The following is a 16780-nucleotide window of genomic DNA, read 5'->3' as shown; positions in this document are numbered from 1 at the left end:
AGATGGACTGGGGCTTTGTGTCGCAGCATCATCAGACTGAGCTTGTTGTCATTGCAGGCAATCTCAATGCTGTGCGTTACAGGGAATACATCCTCCTCCCTCATGTGATACCCTTCCTGCAGGCTCCTCCTGACATGACCCTCCAGCATGACAATGCCACCAGCCATACTGCTCATTCTGTGTGTGATTTCCTGCAAGACATGAATGTCTGTGTTCTGCCATGGCCAGCGAACAGCCCTGATCTCAATCTCATTGAGCATGTCTGGGACCTGTTGGATCAGAGGGTGAGGGCTAGAGTCATTCCCTCCAGAAATGTCTGGGAACTTGCAAGTGCCTTGATGGAAGAGTGGGGTAACATCTCACAGCAAGAACTGGCAAATCTGGTGCTGTCCATGAGGAGGAGATGCACTGCAGTACTTAATGCAGCTGGTGGCCACATCGGGTACTGACTGTTACTTTTGATTTTGATTTTTTATTCAATGACATAATTCACAATATTTCATGGAATTGCAGTCTGTGCCCTCATGAAATTCGATGTACATAGCCTTGTACCTTTACCTTTATGTCTGATTTTCAAATACTTTTCTGCCTCAAAACAAAGTTTGCAATGTTGTGATTCACCTTGGAGCTGGTTGGTTTAGTTCATAGCTCACAACTGTTTTATGAAGGATTTTATGGAAGAGTCTATGGAAGAAATTAATGGGGAAAATATTTCCAGAACCCAGACAGCTGAAAAAGTTGGCAGTCACTGTTGCGCTCTATAACCAACATACTATAACTACCGCTTCAGTTCCACTTAAACACCTGCAATTTAAGACAAAAACATTCAGTACTGGAATGAACAAATTAATTTGGTGCTTGTTTATACATAGAGTCACCTATGTAAACAAGGCTTGATGTTCCAGGTAATGTGAGAATTCCCTTTTACGAAAATGTCCCGCCCACCAGAGGTTTTGATTGGTTTTGCCAGAGATTCAGTGATCTTTCATTGCCTAAAAGTGGTGGGGCATTGCCCCGGTAGTTTGAAATGTGATGGGTCAAATGCCAGCCCATCCCCGTTGCTCTGGTAGCCCTGCCTCTCAATAATGGTAAGATATAATTTTTCTTTGACATATTGTTTGTACACCTAAACTTAAATCACATAAGAAATTACAGAAAATCATATTTGATCTTAGACTGAAACTGTCACTTGAGGATAATGCACATAGTTAAAATGCATGTTGTTTTGCCGGCATTTATCTAACAATACGTTAGCTCATGAATAAACAGTTGTAAAGTTATGGATGTTAGGAAGCAGCTTAGTGTATTTATTATGTTGTGACAAAAAGATTTTTCCTCAATATCTTTGAATACATAAGCCATGCTGATAAACAATTGTGATATCAGAGAAAACAATTCTTCAAAGCATGAACTTGTGTAGTACTGAGCGATGTCTTATTCATAAATCTACAATACACTATGCTCTTTTCATGCAACTTTAAAAATTATGTCAAATTATTCTGTGATTTTTTTTTTTTGTAGGGATTCGTGGCCGTATGTTCATCTGACTTAATTATTCTGTTCAAAATGGTTAGTCTCTGGGTAATATTTTAGCGGCTACCAAAAAAATATTTCTGCCACCCTGAACTCTTTTCTACCGCAATACTGTCTACTGCTATCTTTAACTGCATTACTTTTATTAATGCATTAGAGTTGCCGAGTGCCAATGCAGTGACACAGTCAGAGAGTATAGAGCAGAGAAAACAGCGAGTTACAGCAGAGAAAGAACACAAGGCAATAGTGAAATTATTTCAAGCGTTGGACATCTCTAGAACAAAAGCTCAAGTGAATCAGTGTGTGTAGATCACTCAGGGGAGGATCTATGATAATAAGGTGGAGTCCGTCACCAGTCGTGGGTGAGGCCTGCTCTTATGTGATGTCACTTTAGAGCAGAAATGAAAACCATTTACCATTTTGACACACTGTTTTTGATTAATAAAAATATATGAGAGGAGTGGGTGGACTTTTAACATTGTAGGGTGGTTGTGTACACACACTGCCGACTCACATTTATGTACAAATGCCATGTAAAAGTGAATTTTGCATAATAGGACCTCTTTAAAGAAACCCAATAGAAAGGTCTTGCTGTTTTTTCTATCCCGCTCCCAAAAGTTTATATCCCATACCTGAATGCCCCCTCTGAATTGTACTCCATGTTCACCCGCACTCTGCCCGCAGTGATTTTATTTCCGACTGCTCCCGTTCTCACCTCCCCACATTTGTTTTTCACATAAGACAAAAGCCACACAAAAAGACAACAAGTGTATTTTTCTGTCATTTCTATTATTGGATGACACATGACATGATGCCCATCTGACTTGCCTGAGGTTGGTTTCTTAACACTTAAATTGACCATTTTCCAGTCCCAGTTTCACATACCGGTACTCGTAAAGCACTGTTGACTATCCAGGGCTCCAGACCGCGAATAGACACACACACAAACACATATATATACACACACACACACACATATATATATATATATATATATATATATATATATATATATAAATAAATATACAGTTTATTCACAAACACAATGCACTGTGCAAAAGGCACATAAGATGTTTCACAAAAGCATTTGACTAAAGATGGTTATATATATCTTCAGATTTAGTTTGTCAATAGGAAATATAAATGTTAGACTCACAAACATAGTAAATAGAAAATATTAGAATAGAAGAACATGGACCCCTGCAACAGATATCATGGCCCCCACAGAGCCCCCCACTGAATGTAGTGTCAGTCTGAGATTAAATAAAGAGACAGAAGCAACTGAGAGAGTGGAACAGATGCTGGAGTGGAACAAACAAAAGGCTCAACAATAGTAATCGATGGAGTGGAACAAACACTAAATCTAAACTTAGCACAACGCAACACTTTAAACATTACACTTCAAGGACTGAAAAATAATAAATAAAACTAGAGGGTATATATATACAGGGAAACTGATGAGGGAATAGCATACAGGTGCGGATAACGATTAAATGATTAGGGCAGTGGATTCTGGGATACGTAGTGTATATTTATATATATATATAATCAAGCTTTTATCAAGAAGACAACACATATAAGACAACACTATATGCTTGCTATACTTTATGTAAATATCTGTAATGTAGATTCTGAAGAGCAGTACTAAATAAAAAACAAATATTTTTGTTGGGGTGTGAACATTTGTTAGATAAAAGGGACTGCAAACATATCTTCTCAAATTCATATACTGTTTATTAAATTAAATGAATGGGTTATCAGCTGACTTCCTTTTTTTGGGCTTTCTATTTTGTTTCTGAACAGCAATCTTAATCGAGAAAATCTGTGATTTGGCAAATAATTTATTTTTTATTGCTCCTTAAAGTTTCAGTTTATTAAGTCATTTTTTTTTAAGTCTATAGCCTGCTCTAAATATTGGATAACTTGGTGCATGTGTTGTGTGCAAATTTGTTAATTGGATTTTCTGTTTATTGTTAGCAAAAATAAATGAATTGTAAAATAAAATATCTATCTATGTATTATGTATTTACTTTTCATTCATAAGTAAATAACATAAAAATAGATATCCACATTGGATTTCAGGCTCTTCTCTGACCAGCCACTCCCACACACAAGTGCTTTCAATGTGAGGAGTTTGGCATCTCAAACAAACCCAATTTCACTGGCTCAAAGCCTAGTGTGACTGGGGCTTAAGATGTTCTGTTGTGTTGTAACAGTAGATGTGATATAAGTGTTTTGGAACATTCTACCAGACCAATAATTTGTTGGCTAAACTATTCTCAGTTTTAGAGCATTTTAAATATGAGGACACAGAGATGGATGAACAATAATAATTTTAAAAGAAATTCAGTGTTGTCATAGTTACTGTGTTTTGATAGAATTAAGTGATTTTTTTTTTTGGAAGAATATGCTGTTATTTCATGTACTTATTATACTGTTGTAATGCAAGAATTTGATTGACATTTGAGTATGGATGTAAACCAACTTTATTTTTAAAAAAAATCACAGAAAAAGACACAAAATAAGGGGGGAAAAGAGGGTAAAACCCTCAAACATATTTTTTTGTTGGATTACATATGTTTAGAAAAGTGACCAACATATGTGAAACAGAGATTTACCTGTAAGACAATCAGTATTCAAACAACACCTATGAAATATTGACAGGTGAAAAGCTAGACACTGAATTCAGCTTGCTGCATGGGATGGAGATGAGGGGTGGTTAGGGTTAGGGTGTGAGTGAGATGTATAAGGTAAGCATAAATATTAATTAATTTATTTTATTTTTGTTTTGTTTTTTAATTTATAATCATTTTGATGATTATTCATTATTGAAACAGAAGTGGTGCTCATACAAATTAGTGTTTATATTTTAAAACTGTTACATTTTGGGGGGCAGGAGAGAAAGAATATCTACTGTAAAACACTTCAAAAACATAGATTATTACAGAATGAGCAAACATACACACACATTCAAACACACACACACACACACACACACACACACACACACACACACACACACACACACACACACACACACACACACACACACACACACACACACAAACAACTCTTTCTCTTATCACAACCTTGTTGCTGTTCATGCAGCGCTTGAGTTAAAATATTACAAGTGTGCAAAACCTCTAACATTTAAAAATGCATGATGAGGGGGAAAAAATTACTTCTATGTGTGATATTTTTGAAAACTGTTTTTCTCATGTCTGTAATAGTTGGTATTAGTATCTTGTAAATGTCACAATGACATACAATAAAGTGTTCTTAACATTTTAAAGCATGTATACTCATGTTGGATACCATCAATTAAACAAATACATTAATACACTTCAAATACAATCATTTAAAATAATCTCTGCATGCTGCATTGAGTAATTGTGTTACAAGTCTTTTTCATGTAAACGTATCTTTATAGATACAGTACTCTGCTATTTACCATTGCATATACTCATACAGCCTGTACAGGAATGTAGTTGGGTTGCATTTAAAGAAGCTGCATCTATGGGTCATCTCCTTTTTTTCCTGTGAGAATGTACTGAAAAATACTGACATTTTATAAAAGTCAAAATTTTAATGCCAGTGCTTCCTTGACACCTTCTCTTTTAATATCTTTCTCATTTATTTTTGATGGTTACATTGGGTATAGTAAAAAGCCAGAGAAGGAGGAGTGGACATACTGTCCTGCATACAATCCAGCAGCCTGGTCAGAAGGTAACTGTAAGTATACTGTGTCTCCTGGTTGTAATGGAATTACAGCACTCCCAGATGCTTGATCCAGGATTCCCTTCTTATACTCATCATAGGTATACATGACTGGCTCTCCATTCCTGTGGAGCCCCACCCAGACATTGGCACCCTTGCAGTGCACATGATAGGCAAAGTAGTAGATACCTGGGAGCTCACAGGTGAATACACCTGTCTGAGGGTTGTAATTTTGACGCCCGTTATACAGCAGTTTGTCAAACACTATTGGTGTGCCAACTGGAGGGAATGGTGTGGTCAGTTGAGCAGTAAAAGCAGGCATCTCCAAACCATTGGTACCCATTACATCACCTCCACCTGCATACTTCCCTTTCTTGTACCCACTAGTTTTCATACCATCTAGGGCTGGGCCCATCTCAGGAAGGACTCCCATCAGATCAGGGGAAAGGGGTGGACCTGGGGGTCCAGGAGGCCCTGGGAGTCCTGGTTTTCCTGGCTGACCTGGGGGGCCATTTGGGCCAGGTGAACCTGGAGGACCAAGAGGACCAGGGACACCAGGGTTGCCTTGACCAGGTGGACCAGCTTGACCTGGTGGACCAATTTCTCCTTTTGGCCCAGTAGGTCCTGAAGGTCCATTTGGTCCTCCTGGCCCTGCAAGTCCTGGAATGCCTTTGGGACCTTGAGGTCCTTCAAGGCCAGGCTGACCAGGTTCTCCTTTCAGACCAAGCAGGCCAGTTTGACCAGGAGGACCAGGCAGACCTTTTTGTCCTCCTTCTCCTTTGGGACCAATGGGTCCAGGTTGCCCTCTTGACCCAGGTTCTCCATCCTCACCTTGGAGCCCTGGTTGACCAGGAAATCCTGGAGGACCTGGTTTCCCCATAGGTCCCTGATCTCCCTTGGCTCCTTCTGCACCTTCCTTTCCTTTTAGTCCAGGGTTTCCAATATCACCTGGTTGCCCGATTTGTCCTGGAGGGCCTATGGGACCAGTTGGACCTGGTGGACCAATCATGCCTGGTTGACCACCATACCCTTTGTCTCCTTTTGTTCCTGGAACACCGGGTGGTCCTCCAAACCCTTTGTCACCCTTTTGGCCAGGGTATCCAGGCTTACCAATTCCAGGTAATCCAGGTTTTCCAGGTAACCCAGGTGGTCCTGATAATCCTTTGTGACCAGGTACACCTGTCTGGCCTGGTGATCCATTTTGTCCTGGATTTCCAATACCAGGGGGCCCTTGTGGCCCTTGTTGCCCCTGTTCACCAGGTGAACCCTGTGGGCCTGGCTCCCCAGGATATCCTGCTTTCCCTGGCAAACCAGGTGGACCCAACACACCAGGAAGACCAGGCTTGCCTACTCCCGGTAATCCTGCCTGCCCTTGGATTCCTGGTGGCCCAACTGGCCCTTTAGGCCCTGGTGGGCCTGGTTGTCCTATTCCCCTGTCTCCTTTAGGACCAGGTAACCCTGGGAGACCAGGTAAACCTTTATGTCCTGGCTCTCCTTTACCCCCTGGCTGTCCTGGTAATCCTTGCCCACCAGGATTTCCTATTCCTGGCAGGCCTGGGGGTCCAGGGGGGCCTGGTGGTCCAGTCAAGCCTGGTTGCCCCTCTCCACCGCCGGGTCCCTGTTCACCTTGCTGTCCAGGCTGTCCAATGCCTCCTGGCTTTCCTGGCATACCTGGCATTCCTGGTTTACCAAATCCAGGAAATCCTGGAGGACCAGGAGGCCCTGGCTTTCCAGGAGGGCCTTGCATACCAGTACCTTGAAGCCCAGGAGACCCTTGTGGGCCAGGGGGCCCTTGAGGTCCAATCTCTCCTGTAGCACCCTGTTCTCCTCTGGGAATGGTCTCACCTTTGTAAAAGAAAAATGGGGTCAGGAACAGGCAGACAAAGAAACAGAAGCCATATATGCTGAGATCAAGAAGTGTTCATACCTTTGATGTCCTTGCCTTTGTTTAGGTGCATAGGTATGTCTTTTCTGTAGTGAGGATATGGCATGTGTGGCATTTCCTTACCCAGGCCCAGGTGAGGTATCTGTGGTATAGGTTGGTGATGCTGGGGATGTGGCTTATGCCCATAATATGCACCTCCTAAAGCTGATGGCAACAAATATATTTGCACCAAAGCTATCAGGAAAGCAGCCATGGCCATGGCCTGTGGAAAATCAATCACATTTAAAAAAAAAAACATTGGTCATAAAATCAGTTAATTATTCAATTAAGTAATTAACCAGTAAAACAAATCAACCAGTCAACAGATTAATCATCCAACTGATTAATAATCTAAAATAATTTTGTTCACTACAGCACACCCCACTGTCTGATATGAAATAAAACAATCAAATAATAAATAGAAAGGCAAATATTAATAACATTAAATATGTCTACATGTAACTTTACACTACCAAAACACTACCAAAATGCTCAATTGAGCCTGAGTGCACTGATGTAAAAATTTGAACATAGGGTGTCATCTTTGTCATTAGTTTATTTCTTTTATTTTCATTTGTTGCATTTGTTTATTAGAAAGTGTTTGGTTTAAATTTAGCATCATAAAAAGCTATGTGAAACATCAAATCACAGAAAGTCTACAAGCACAACTAAAATTGTAGGGCAATAAGGATGTGTTGCTGGGTAGAATCAGAAATAGTTGAGATCATCAGGGATTATGACAATTGATCTTATTCACGGCAGCACCATATTTGATTTTTAATAGGAATGACAATGAGGCTGAGAGGGATAGATGTACAGTCTCTTCAATGGACTGTACTGCAGTTTAAAGGGGTTTTGGATTGTTCCTCAGACAAAACACTGACCAATTTTTTTTCTAAGAACATTTAGTAGACAAAAAACTACAGACAACATGAGTTGTGGAAAATCAGATGTGATCAAGGAGTGTTTTACAGCTTCATACTGTGTGTGCCATTGAAGAAATTGTAAGTCTATCCCTCTCAGCTTTGATGTCATTGCCATTAAAAAGTAAAGATGGTGCTACTGTGAATAAGGTCTCCCTCCAAAATCTCCTAGTGCTGTCAGTCACCCATTATGCAATATATGAAAGCGTTTCAGCTAAATTGTAGCCAACTGGAGTATCTTTTTCATAATTTCTAAGTTCTAATGACAAAAAATATTTACCCTATATATAAAACTGTGGATAAGATTTAGAGAATCATGCTATTTACTTTAAAATATGAAAAGTCAAAGGGCAGGAAGCAGAGGGCATTAAATCTAGGAAAAACACTTACAGTAGTTTTGTTTAACCAGAGTTGTCCATTTTGTCAATCACACTATTTACAGTACATGTGGGGCATGAAGCCCTGTCTGTTGTATATTTTATTAATTCTGTTTTCCAATACTGTGGGGCTTGTCATTCAGTGCTTTAAAACATGCTAAAATAATGTGTGTTTATGTCGCAGAATCACTCAACAGTAAAAAATGAAAATACCTTTTAATAATCTTAAAAGGTGCTTAGAACATATTTGATGGAAAAATTATCACAAAGAGGCATAAAGTTGGTAAATGTACAAATCATTGTCCAAATGCCACATTGTCACATAACTTTGAGCAGTTTGTAATTTAATTTAAGTAACCACAACAGTTCGCCGAGTCATGATTCTTTATTTAAAATTGTTGGCAACTGTGTATATGTGTTGTTTGCATGAAATATGTATATGCACATCTGGTGGACTGGACAGAGATCTTTAGTAGAGACTGCAAGGATTTGTAAACTGGCTGCTTATGGAAAAATGAATGGAAAAAATCGCAATGTTCAATATGGCAGCTGTAGAAATGGAGGGCAAACTTTTCCGTTATACAGCCTAATTTCAACTAAAGAAACCAAATTCATTCCACCATTTTTTTGCTATTTCGAAATGTTGTTGAAACTCATGTTTTGCCAACAGGTTTGACATTTTCCAAGGGCATTGCCAAGATGGCTACCTTTTCTTAAAGGGACTTTGTATTTAGGGAATGTCTCACTTATAAGAACGTTGGCTATTCTCAGTGACTGGAAGAACTTTCCAAATATTGACCTTTGACACGGCAGGGATATGCTGGAATCCCAGACAGCAGTGTGTGTTCAAATATGTGTGCATTTGTTTGATTGCATTTTATATTTTTAAAAATGTAAAAATTCCAAATCCAAACATCTCTTTCTAAATTTGAATCTTTTCAGAACACAGTATTTTGATGCTTTAATTTTTAATGAAGAACAATACCAACTTTGATGTGAATGAAATAATGATGATTGCATTTGACGATGAAGATTATGGGATGTGACAACATTGACATTTGTCCTCTTCTCAGACTGATGGTGATTTTCACACAGATATGCCATAGGCCCTCTACGTTTCCGCACTTTGAGATGTAGATTTATAGTTTCTGGCTTAAGACCAATCGGAATGTGCTCTCAAATGTCAATCTATCTATCTGTCTGTCTGTCTGTCTGTCTGTCTGTTGATAATAACATGTGCAGGTCTTTAAACAACTTTAACATTCACAATAACATTTAATATGTGATATCAGAAGATATGACAACATTATGTAACATGGTTGAGAGCTAATCATTCACATCACATACAACTTTCAAATCACGCATTGTCAGACCTATGTTTGTGCGTGTAACTTAACATGGGAATTTATGAGTAAGTATTTCTAGGTCAGATCTGCAGGGATGTTGTAATGAGTTCAGGAATTTTCATGCCATATACAACACAGACTTTTTACCTTATCAGCTGGCCTCTTTTCTCTCTTTCTCTCATGCTATGCCAGTCCTTTACACTCACTCACACTTAGTAAAGACTTTTTTTTTTAAAAGGTCAAAACACTCAAGCCAGACATAGTATTTATCCATTCACACACTTACAAAGAATTTTGTTATATATCTGGGTCACACTTTATATTAGGTGGCCTTAACTACTATGTACTTACATTAAATACATACAAGACTAAGTATTTACTGTGTAACTACATGTTGTTCTGCAAAATTTGCTGCTACTGAGGTTGAGATACGGGTAGGTTTAGGAGTGAGGGTAGGGTTAGGGTTAGGATCAGGGGTTAGAGTTAGGTTTTGGGGTAAGGGATAGGTTAGGGTTAGGGGTAAAGTTAGCAGTGTAACTACAAATCTAGTAGTTAAGTCCAAGTACTTTAAATGTAATTACAATGCAGCAATGTGTATTTAATAAGTACATTGTATCAAATGGTTAAGTACATAATAGTTAAAGCCACCTAATATAAAGTGGGTCCGATATTTGAGACTCTCACTCCATGAATCCCACTTTTCATTCCTTAGAGATGTGACCGGGATTGGAACATTTTGTGGAATTAGTTGCTGTAGAATTCTGTGTCAACTATTACTAAGATGGGAACTTTAATATCTGAGCCTTGACTAATACTACCTAAACAATTCAGCTCACACAGACTGACACATAACAACATAGTAATCAATTCAGGAAACAAAAACAATTTTACAAAGATGATTTGTTATGTTAACATGCTTAAAAGACAGGAAAATACACATTACCATTAGCACTAACATTAGCATTTTGATCAGCCAGGTATCATAATACTGAAAAGCATACACTCTATCACTGTTCATTATAGCATACTACTAATTTATAATGTAAAACACAAAGAGAAAGACAATGTGGCGGAACTCATATAAGTTATATTCAAATGAACACTTCTAAACCAAATACAATTTTATAAATTACAAAAAGCACCAAAAACTAAAATCACTGCACTCTATGTGTAATAGCATTTGTCAACGAGTCCCTAATCAATTTCATTATTAACTTCATGTTCCATTATTGTGCATTTTTTCATGCCTTCTTCAAACATTTGATTGAAACATGATTAGATGATATGACTTTCTCAAGTGACTAAATTTATCCTACACTTAAATGTGACATCTGACCCTAGTAAAAACTATAGTCTTGTGCTCTTTGTGATAGTTCTGCTGGAATCCTAAACATTGCTAACCGAATGCACTTTATAAAACGAACAACTCAGCAAATAAGTCAAGTTAAACACGCACAGCCGCACATTGTCCCATTGAGACACAGCTGGCCAAGGTTTACAAAAATCCCTTCCAACTCTTGTCCACCTATTTTCTCATTCTTCCCTTCTGTCTTTCATTCTATTGTGTCTCTCATGCCCCTTCTCTCCCATCTTTACAGAGCAAGGGGGTCCACATAGAAACACTTAAATCATCAATGAAAAAAGTTTTATTCTGGCTTACTAAGGGAAGAAAAGGAGATAGTTGTGTTATCCTTGGAGCAAACCAGTATGCCAATTTATTTCAGTATGATACCATAAAGCTGTAAAGAACTAGAGAAATCTTATTTGATCAACTGGCCACATTTAAAGTTGTTTGTGTAATTGCAGTCTGGCTTGTAATTGGCCTTATAATGTAGAGTTATAATGTTCATGGTAGTAATTTTATCACCATCTGACATTAATGTCATTAGAGTGAATAACTTGATGTTTTTACTGAGAGTTGTGAAAGTCTTTTCAGAAAACCCTTTATAGCTTTAATCAAGACAGATAAGTGTACAGTAGCAGGTTATCAGATGAACTATTATTGGCCTTCATTTTTATGTTGCTCTAATAGAAACTGTCTTGTATATACTGTGGATTATAGTGAGGCAGAATTTCTTTTAATGAAAAGAAACAAAATGTGTCACAGTTGTTAGTTTAGTTTAGAAATATGTCATTATTGAATTAACTGGTTTAGTCATACGGTATCTTGGGAGAAATTGAATACTGGGCCACTTGTAAAATCTTGTGTGCTTATGCTATACCAGACAAATTAGAGGAATCTCAAAGAATACATATGCCATTAAACCAAGAGAATGTTACTTTGTGATGTAAGGAGCCAATGTGTCTTTTTATCTATTGTATGATATTGAAGCTGATCATTGTGTGCACTGGTATTCATAGCTCCCTGCCCAGCTCTGAACCAGAGAGACTATTTTGAGGAATCACAGGGTCCTCATTCTCTCTGTGCATCTGTTGGGTCACTTAGAAGCATTTTAACAGCAGTGTGTTAATAAGAGTGAGAAACACAACAAGGGCCTGCTAGCCTCAGTGTGCATGTCTGAGGAGAGTGGGAGAGAGATTAAGAAAGTGGAAGAATGTCTGTGGGAGAAAAAAAATCAAGGGTGCCAAATACTATATAAATCTAACGACCAATCAAAGGCCCCACTTTCAACTGGTGGTTGTCCAATATTTTTTTTTGAGAACACAAAACATTTTTTTTAGAAACATATCTCAACTCTGTAAGTCCATACAATGAAAGTGACTGATCAGACCTCTGTAGCTAAAAATAGCATAAAGGAAACATAAAAGTAATCCATTTGTCTTCAGTGTTTAAACCATATCTTCAGAAGCAATATAGTAGGTGTGTGAGAGAAACAGATGTGTTTCTATGTTTTCTTTATGTGATTTTTGGAGCTACAAAAGTCTGATCACCATTCACTTTCATTGTATGGACCTACAGAGATGAGATATTCTTCTCAAAATCTTTGTTTGTGTTCTGCAGAAGAAAGAAAGTCATACACATCTGGAATGGCATGAGGGTGAGTAAATAATGAGATGATTTTTATGTTTGTGTGCACTATCCCTTTAACCTCTTTAGACCCAGTTTCATATTTTGTTACATCAATACACAGTGTCTGGTGCACAAGGAGCATATGACAATAAATGTTGTTTTTAAAAAATATGTATTTTTTCAAATTTCATATTTCATTTGATGTCCTCTGTAGAGGGAAAATTCAAACGTTTTTAAAACATACTCTGCAACACTGCTTTGATAAAAATAAAAAATAAAAAGAAAGTGTATAATAAAGGTTTATATTTTGTATGATTTTGTTATTCACTTTAGCTTTCATTTAAATAAGCAGTACCTGCATTTAATCTGTATTTAATTATAATGAGTGTCTGGAACAGAAATCTGATTTCAAAAGAAATTTAGTGTCTCATATCAAGAAATACGTTTTCTTTTTTTTTTTGCCCTATTCACCTGCAGTGTCACCCAGTAAGAGAAAACACATGTCCTGATGTCGCTTACAATGGACAGAAGAAATCAGTTTCTTTCTTGTTAAAATAAAATCATATCCTGTAACACTCTGAAAATGGCTCCATAGCCAGAATGCTCCAGAGTGCAGCTACTAAAACTATTTAATGTCAATTTGACAAGCCAATTAAAATAAAAAAAAATCATTTTTACACCAGAAGAAGTGACTTGGATTATTTTTGTATAAGTTATTATGGAAACCCAGCCACATAGCACTTTCTGTGTTTCACTTTTCTAAGGAATGAGGTCCTTTTAGCGTTCCATAATATATTCTTTCAAAATCATTTCCTGCTTTGAAAACTAACTGTTTCTTAAGGTTATTATGTTCAAGAAAATTGTGATGTCAGACATTTTTAAAGACCAACGTGTGCCAAACCCAAAAACGTTTGGTATCTCTGAACAGCCCAGGATATCCCCCTTTAGATACCCTAAAATGTACAACTTGGCATGAGCTGTATGGTCTTAGAGGAGTATAAACATCAAAATGAGCTCTACAGAGTATTTAAAGGAATGGGTACTTAGGTTAAAGTTTAAATCAAAATTGTGAAATACCAAATACTAAGAAATTCTTAAATTCATGTTACTGTTTAAGTAATGTTTAACTTTTCACTGAAAATTGTTATGCTGATATATAATAATTTGTAATGAAACTTTTTCACACCTGGAGTCAGACTTTTGAACCCCACTGTATGAATTGGCTGATTAATTGTCCTGACTCAAGTATTCAAAAGTCTCACCAATGAACTCTTTTCAAATATCCAGGTTTGGATTGAAATGCAGAAGTAAACAATAGCAGGGTAAACTTGTATAGTGGTCAATGGGATACCACAGCAAATATAATCATTGTTTTCCCGTTTGCTCCAACAGCAAAACAAAATCTCCACTATTATATTTCCACAACTTTCCAAAAGAAGAAAAAAATTGAGAGCGGTGTATTACAGCAATCAGAAGAGAAGAAAAATGCTAAATTTACAGTCGATACCGCACCAGCTGCATTAGAAACCTCATCACAGATGTGGTAACTCATTTTTAAAACTAATTCCATGATGATAATATAATACAATGTATAATGTTATACATTTGCCCCAAATAATACAAATAAAAAAAGCTAATATAAAAGAGTTTGCTAAATTTACACTGCTAAATAAGAAATGCACAATCACAGTCTGTATAAGGGTCCACTGAACTGTATAATGTTTATGATGTTGCATTCAGCAACAAAAGTCACAGATAAGGTTTATTTCTGAATATGACTTTTAAGACAATGACAGAGTGCCCTTCACATTCCCATGTGCCTCTAATGGATGCTTGCTGTGTCTTCCTCTCACAGCTGAGAGATACACACTATCATAATCACACAGACTTGCAAAGACCCTATGTGGCTGCCACCATGAGGGGGCACTAACAAATTCTACTGGACACTGCCTATCAACACTGTTAAAACTACTTTAACATGATGCCACTGCTGACATGACATAAAATATGAATATAATATATATAAAGTATAAAGATAAAAAATATCTTTATGTCATCTTAATTTCCCCAACAGCACAATGCTGTTACACATAACAGCTTCTACTACAGAACGAATTACTTCAAACACTCTCACACTGTATAAAAAAGTGCTTCCAGGTCTTTTTTGACAGTAATGCTCAAGTAACCCTTCATCGACATAAACCAAAGATGTTTTCCTATTAACTCATATTATAATTTCTTATTATTATCAGAATGAATAGTTACTCAAAAAAAACAAAAAAAAAAAACAATACTGGGTGAAAACCAGACTCACAGAGTAGCACATTCAAACGTCTATGAGTGTAAAATAGTTTTTTTAATTTTCACATATTCCACACATCTTTGTTAACTAAAAAAATCATAAGATTCATAACAATTAGTTATATATTAGTCTATTCTTTTTCTGTTTTATAGGTTTAACCAGGCAAAATTCCTAGTCCCTGTGGTACATGTACCAAGAAAGCATAAATCAAGCTAAAAGACAACTGCTTTGTCTGCATTCACATCATATTTTCTACTGTAAATTCATAAGCTTTATTTGTTTTGCATTTTGAAATGCAATGCAAATTCACATCTTCACACGCCTGTTACAATCAATGCAGTAGGTTTTAGTAGCTTCTAATAAAGTAACATTTTTATTTGAAATGCAGACTAACTCCCTCAAACACTGATATAGAATGACTCTATTATTCGCTTCAGGTGAGAGCACAACAATTTCATAATTTCCTATTGCTTGACATTATCATGACTTGTATAATAGTTCTGCAAACTCAAGTACATCACGGACATACATGCGGTGCACTGATAGACTAATTAAATGGAGAATTTATTTGAATGTATTCTGCTTACCTTTCCTTTGAGTGGTTGTGGGAGGGAATAATCTCAGGGATTCTCAAGATCACACACAGAAAGATCCTTACACACACACACACCTTGACCAACTGACCGATGCAAACTGGATTTAAACAAGAAACAGCCTGGAGATGGCCTCCTTTTATCCACAGCAGGGTGGAGCCAGAGAGCAGGGGAGGGAGGAATAGAGCAAGATAGAGGGAGAGATTGCTATAGTATAGATGAACATGTGTCTGTGTAAAGGTGCAGTGATTTCAGGGTAGACACAGAGATTTGTTTGATTTTCCTAAATCAATGTCTAGTCAGAGCAGCTACACCCTTACTGTGGTACAAGATGTCTATAAGCTTTCCTGTTCATTGTTAGTCACATTCTCATTTGAAGTAGGGCTGCGCTGTTTTGGATATAATTGGATAGTTATAAAATTTCAGACTCAAAGTTTCAAAAAACATTTCCTCTAAGGATGGGAGCATGAGTGAAATATTGAGTTTGGTGTACCGACTGAAGTAGTCCACTAAAATAATGCTCAAGTTAAGATTAACAGATGAATATTTCTGTGGCTTTTACATATATTATACTTTCAGGTTCAATTGTTGGGGATTTGATTGTTCATTCAATAAATTGCTAAATATTAACCATTACATAATCCTGTGTTTGTATTCACTTACATTATCTATATAAACAAAAAGTCTTCCTTTCATACCTACTGACAGACCTACTGATATCCCCTCATCTTTTCAGCATATGTCATAGTCATTGGCATATGATTTTGTGTATGAATGGTGCTTTAAATGGGTTATATAGGAAAAATGTTTTTATATTATTGAGTTTCATCATTAATATTGATATTGGGCTTAATGCATGCAGTCTTAAGTGAACAGAGCTCATTCTTTATGTGGATCCAGCAGCAAGAAACTCATTAAGTTAAGAAAACCCTTAGTAACAATAACTTTATAGAAATATTTTGGGTTCATTACAAGTTAAGCTCAATCAACAGCATTTGTAGCATAATGTAAATCAGTTTAAACTTGTCCCACAAGAATCGTGGTTACAGTGAGCACTTACAGTGGAAGTGATTCGGGCTAATCCGGAAACGTAA

General features: G+C 37.1%; 1 protein-coding gene across 1 annotated transcript; it reads right to left on the bottom strand.

Annotated features, from left to right (window-relative positions):
• Positions 1–4012: 4012 nt before the first annotated feature.
• col8a1a (collagen, type VIII, alpha 1a) lies at positions 4013–15781 on the bottom strand. The gene is made up of 3 exons (XM_052148655.1): positions 15681–15781; positions 7178–7397; positions 4013–7095 (listed from the first exon to the last, which is right to left on the bottom strand). Exons 2-3 carry the CDS (start codon positions 7392–7394, stop codon positions 5180–5182), a joined length of 2133 nt encoding a protein of 710 aa, XP_052004615.1. The 5' UTR covers positions 7395–7397; positions 15681–15781; the 3' UTR covers positions 4013–5179.
• Between the last annotated feature and the right edge of the window lie 999 nt (positions 15782–16780).

Source organism: Xyrauchen texanus, chromosome 18 (assembly GCF_025860055.1).
Source record: "Xyrauchen texanus isolate HMW12.3.18 chromosome 18, RBS_HiC_50CHRs, whole genome shotgun sequence".
Classification (NCBI taxonomy): domain Eukaryota; kingdom Metazoa; phylum Chordata; class Actinopteri; order Cypriniformes; family Catostomidae; genus Xyrauchen; species Xyrauchen texanus.
This window is presented reverse-complemented; position numbering and strand designations above follow the sequence as displayed.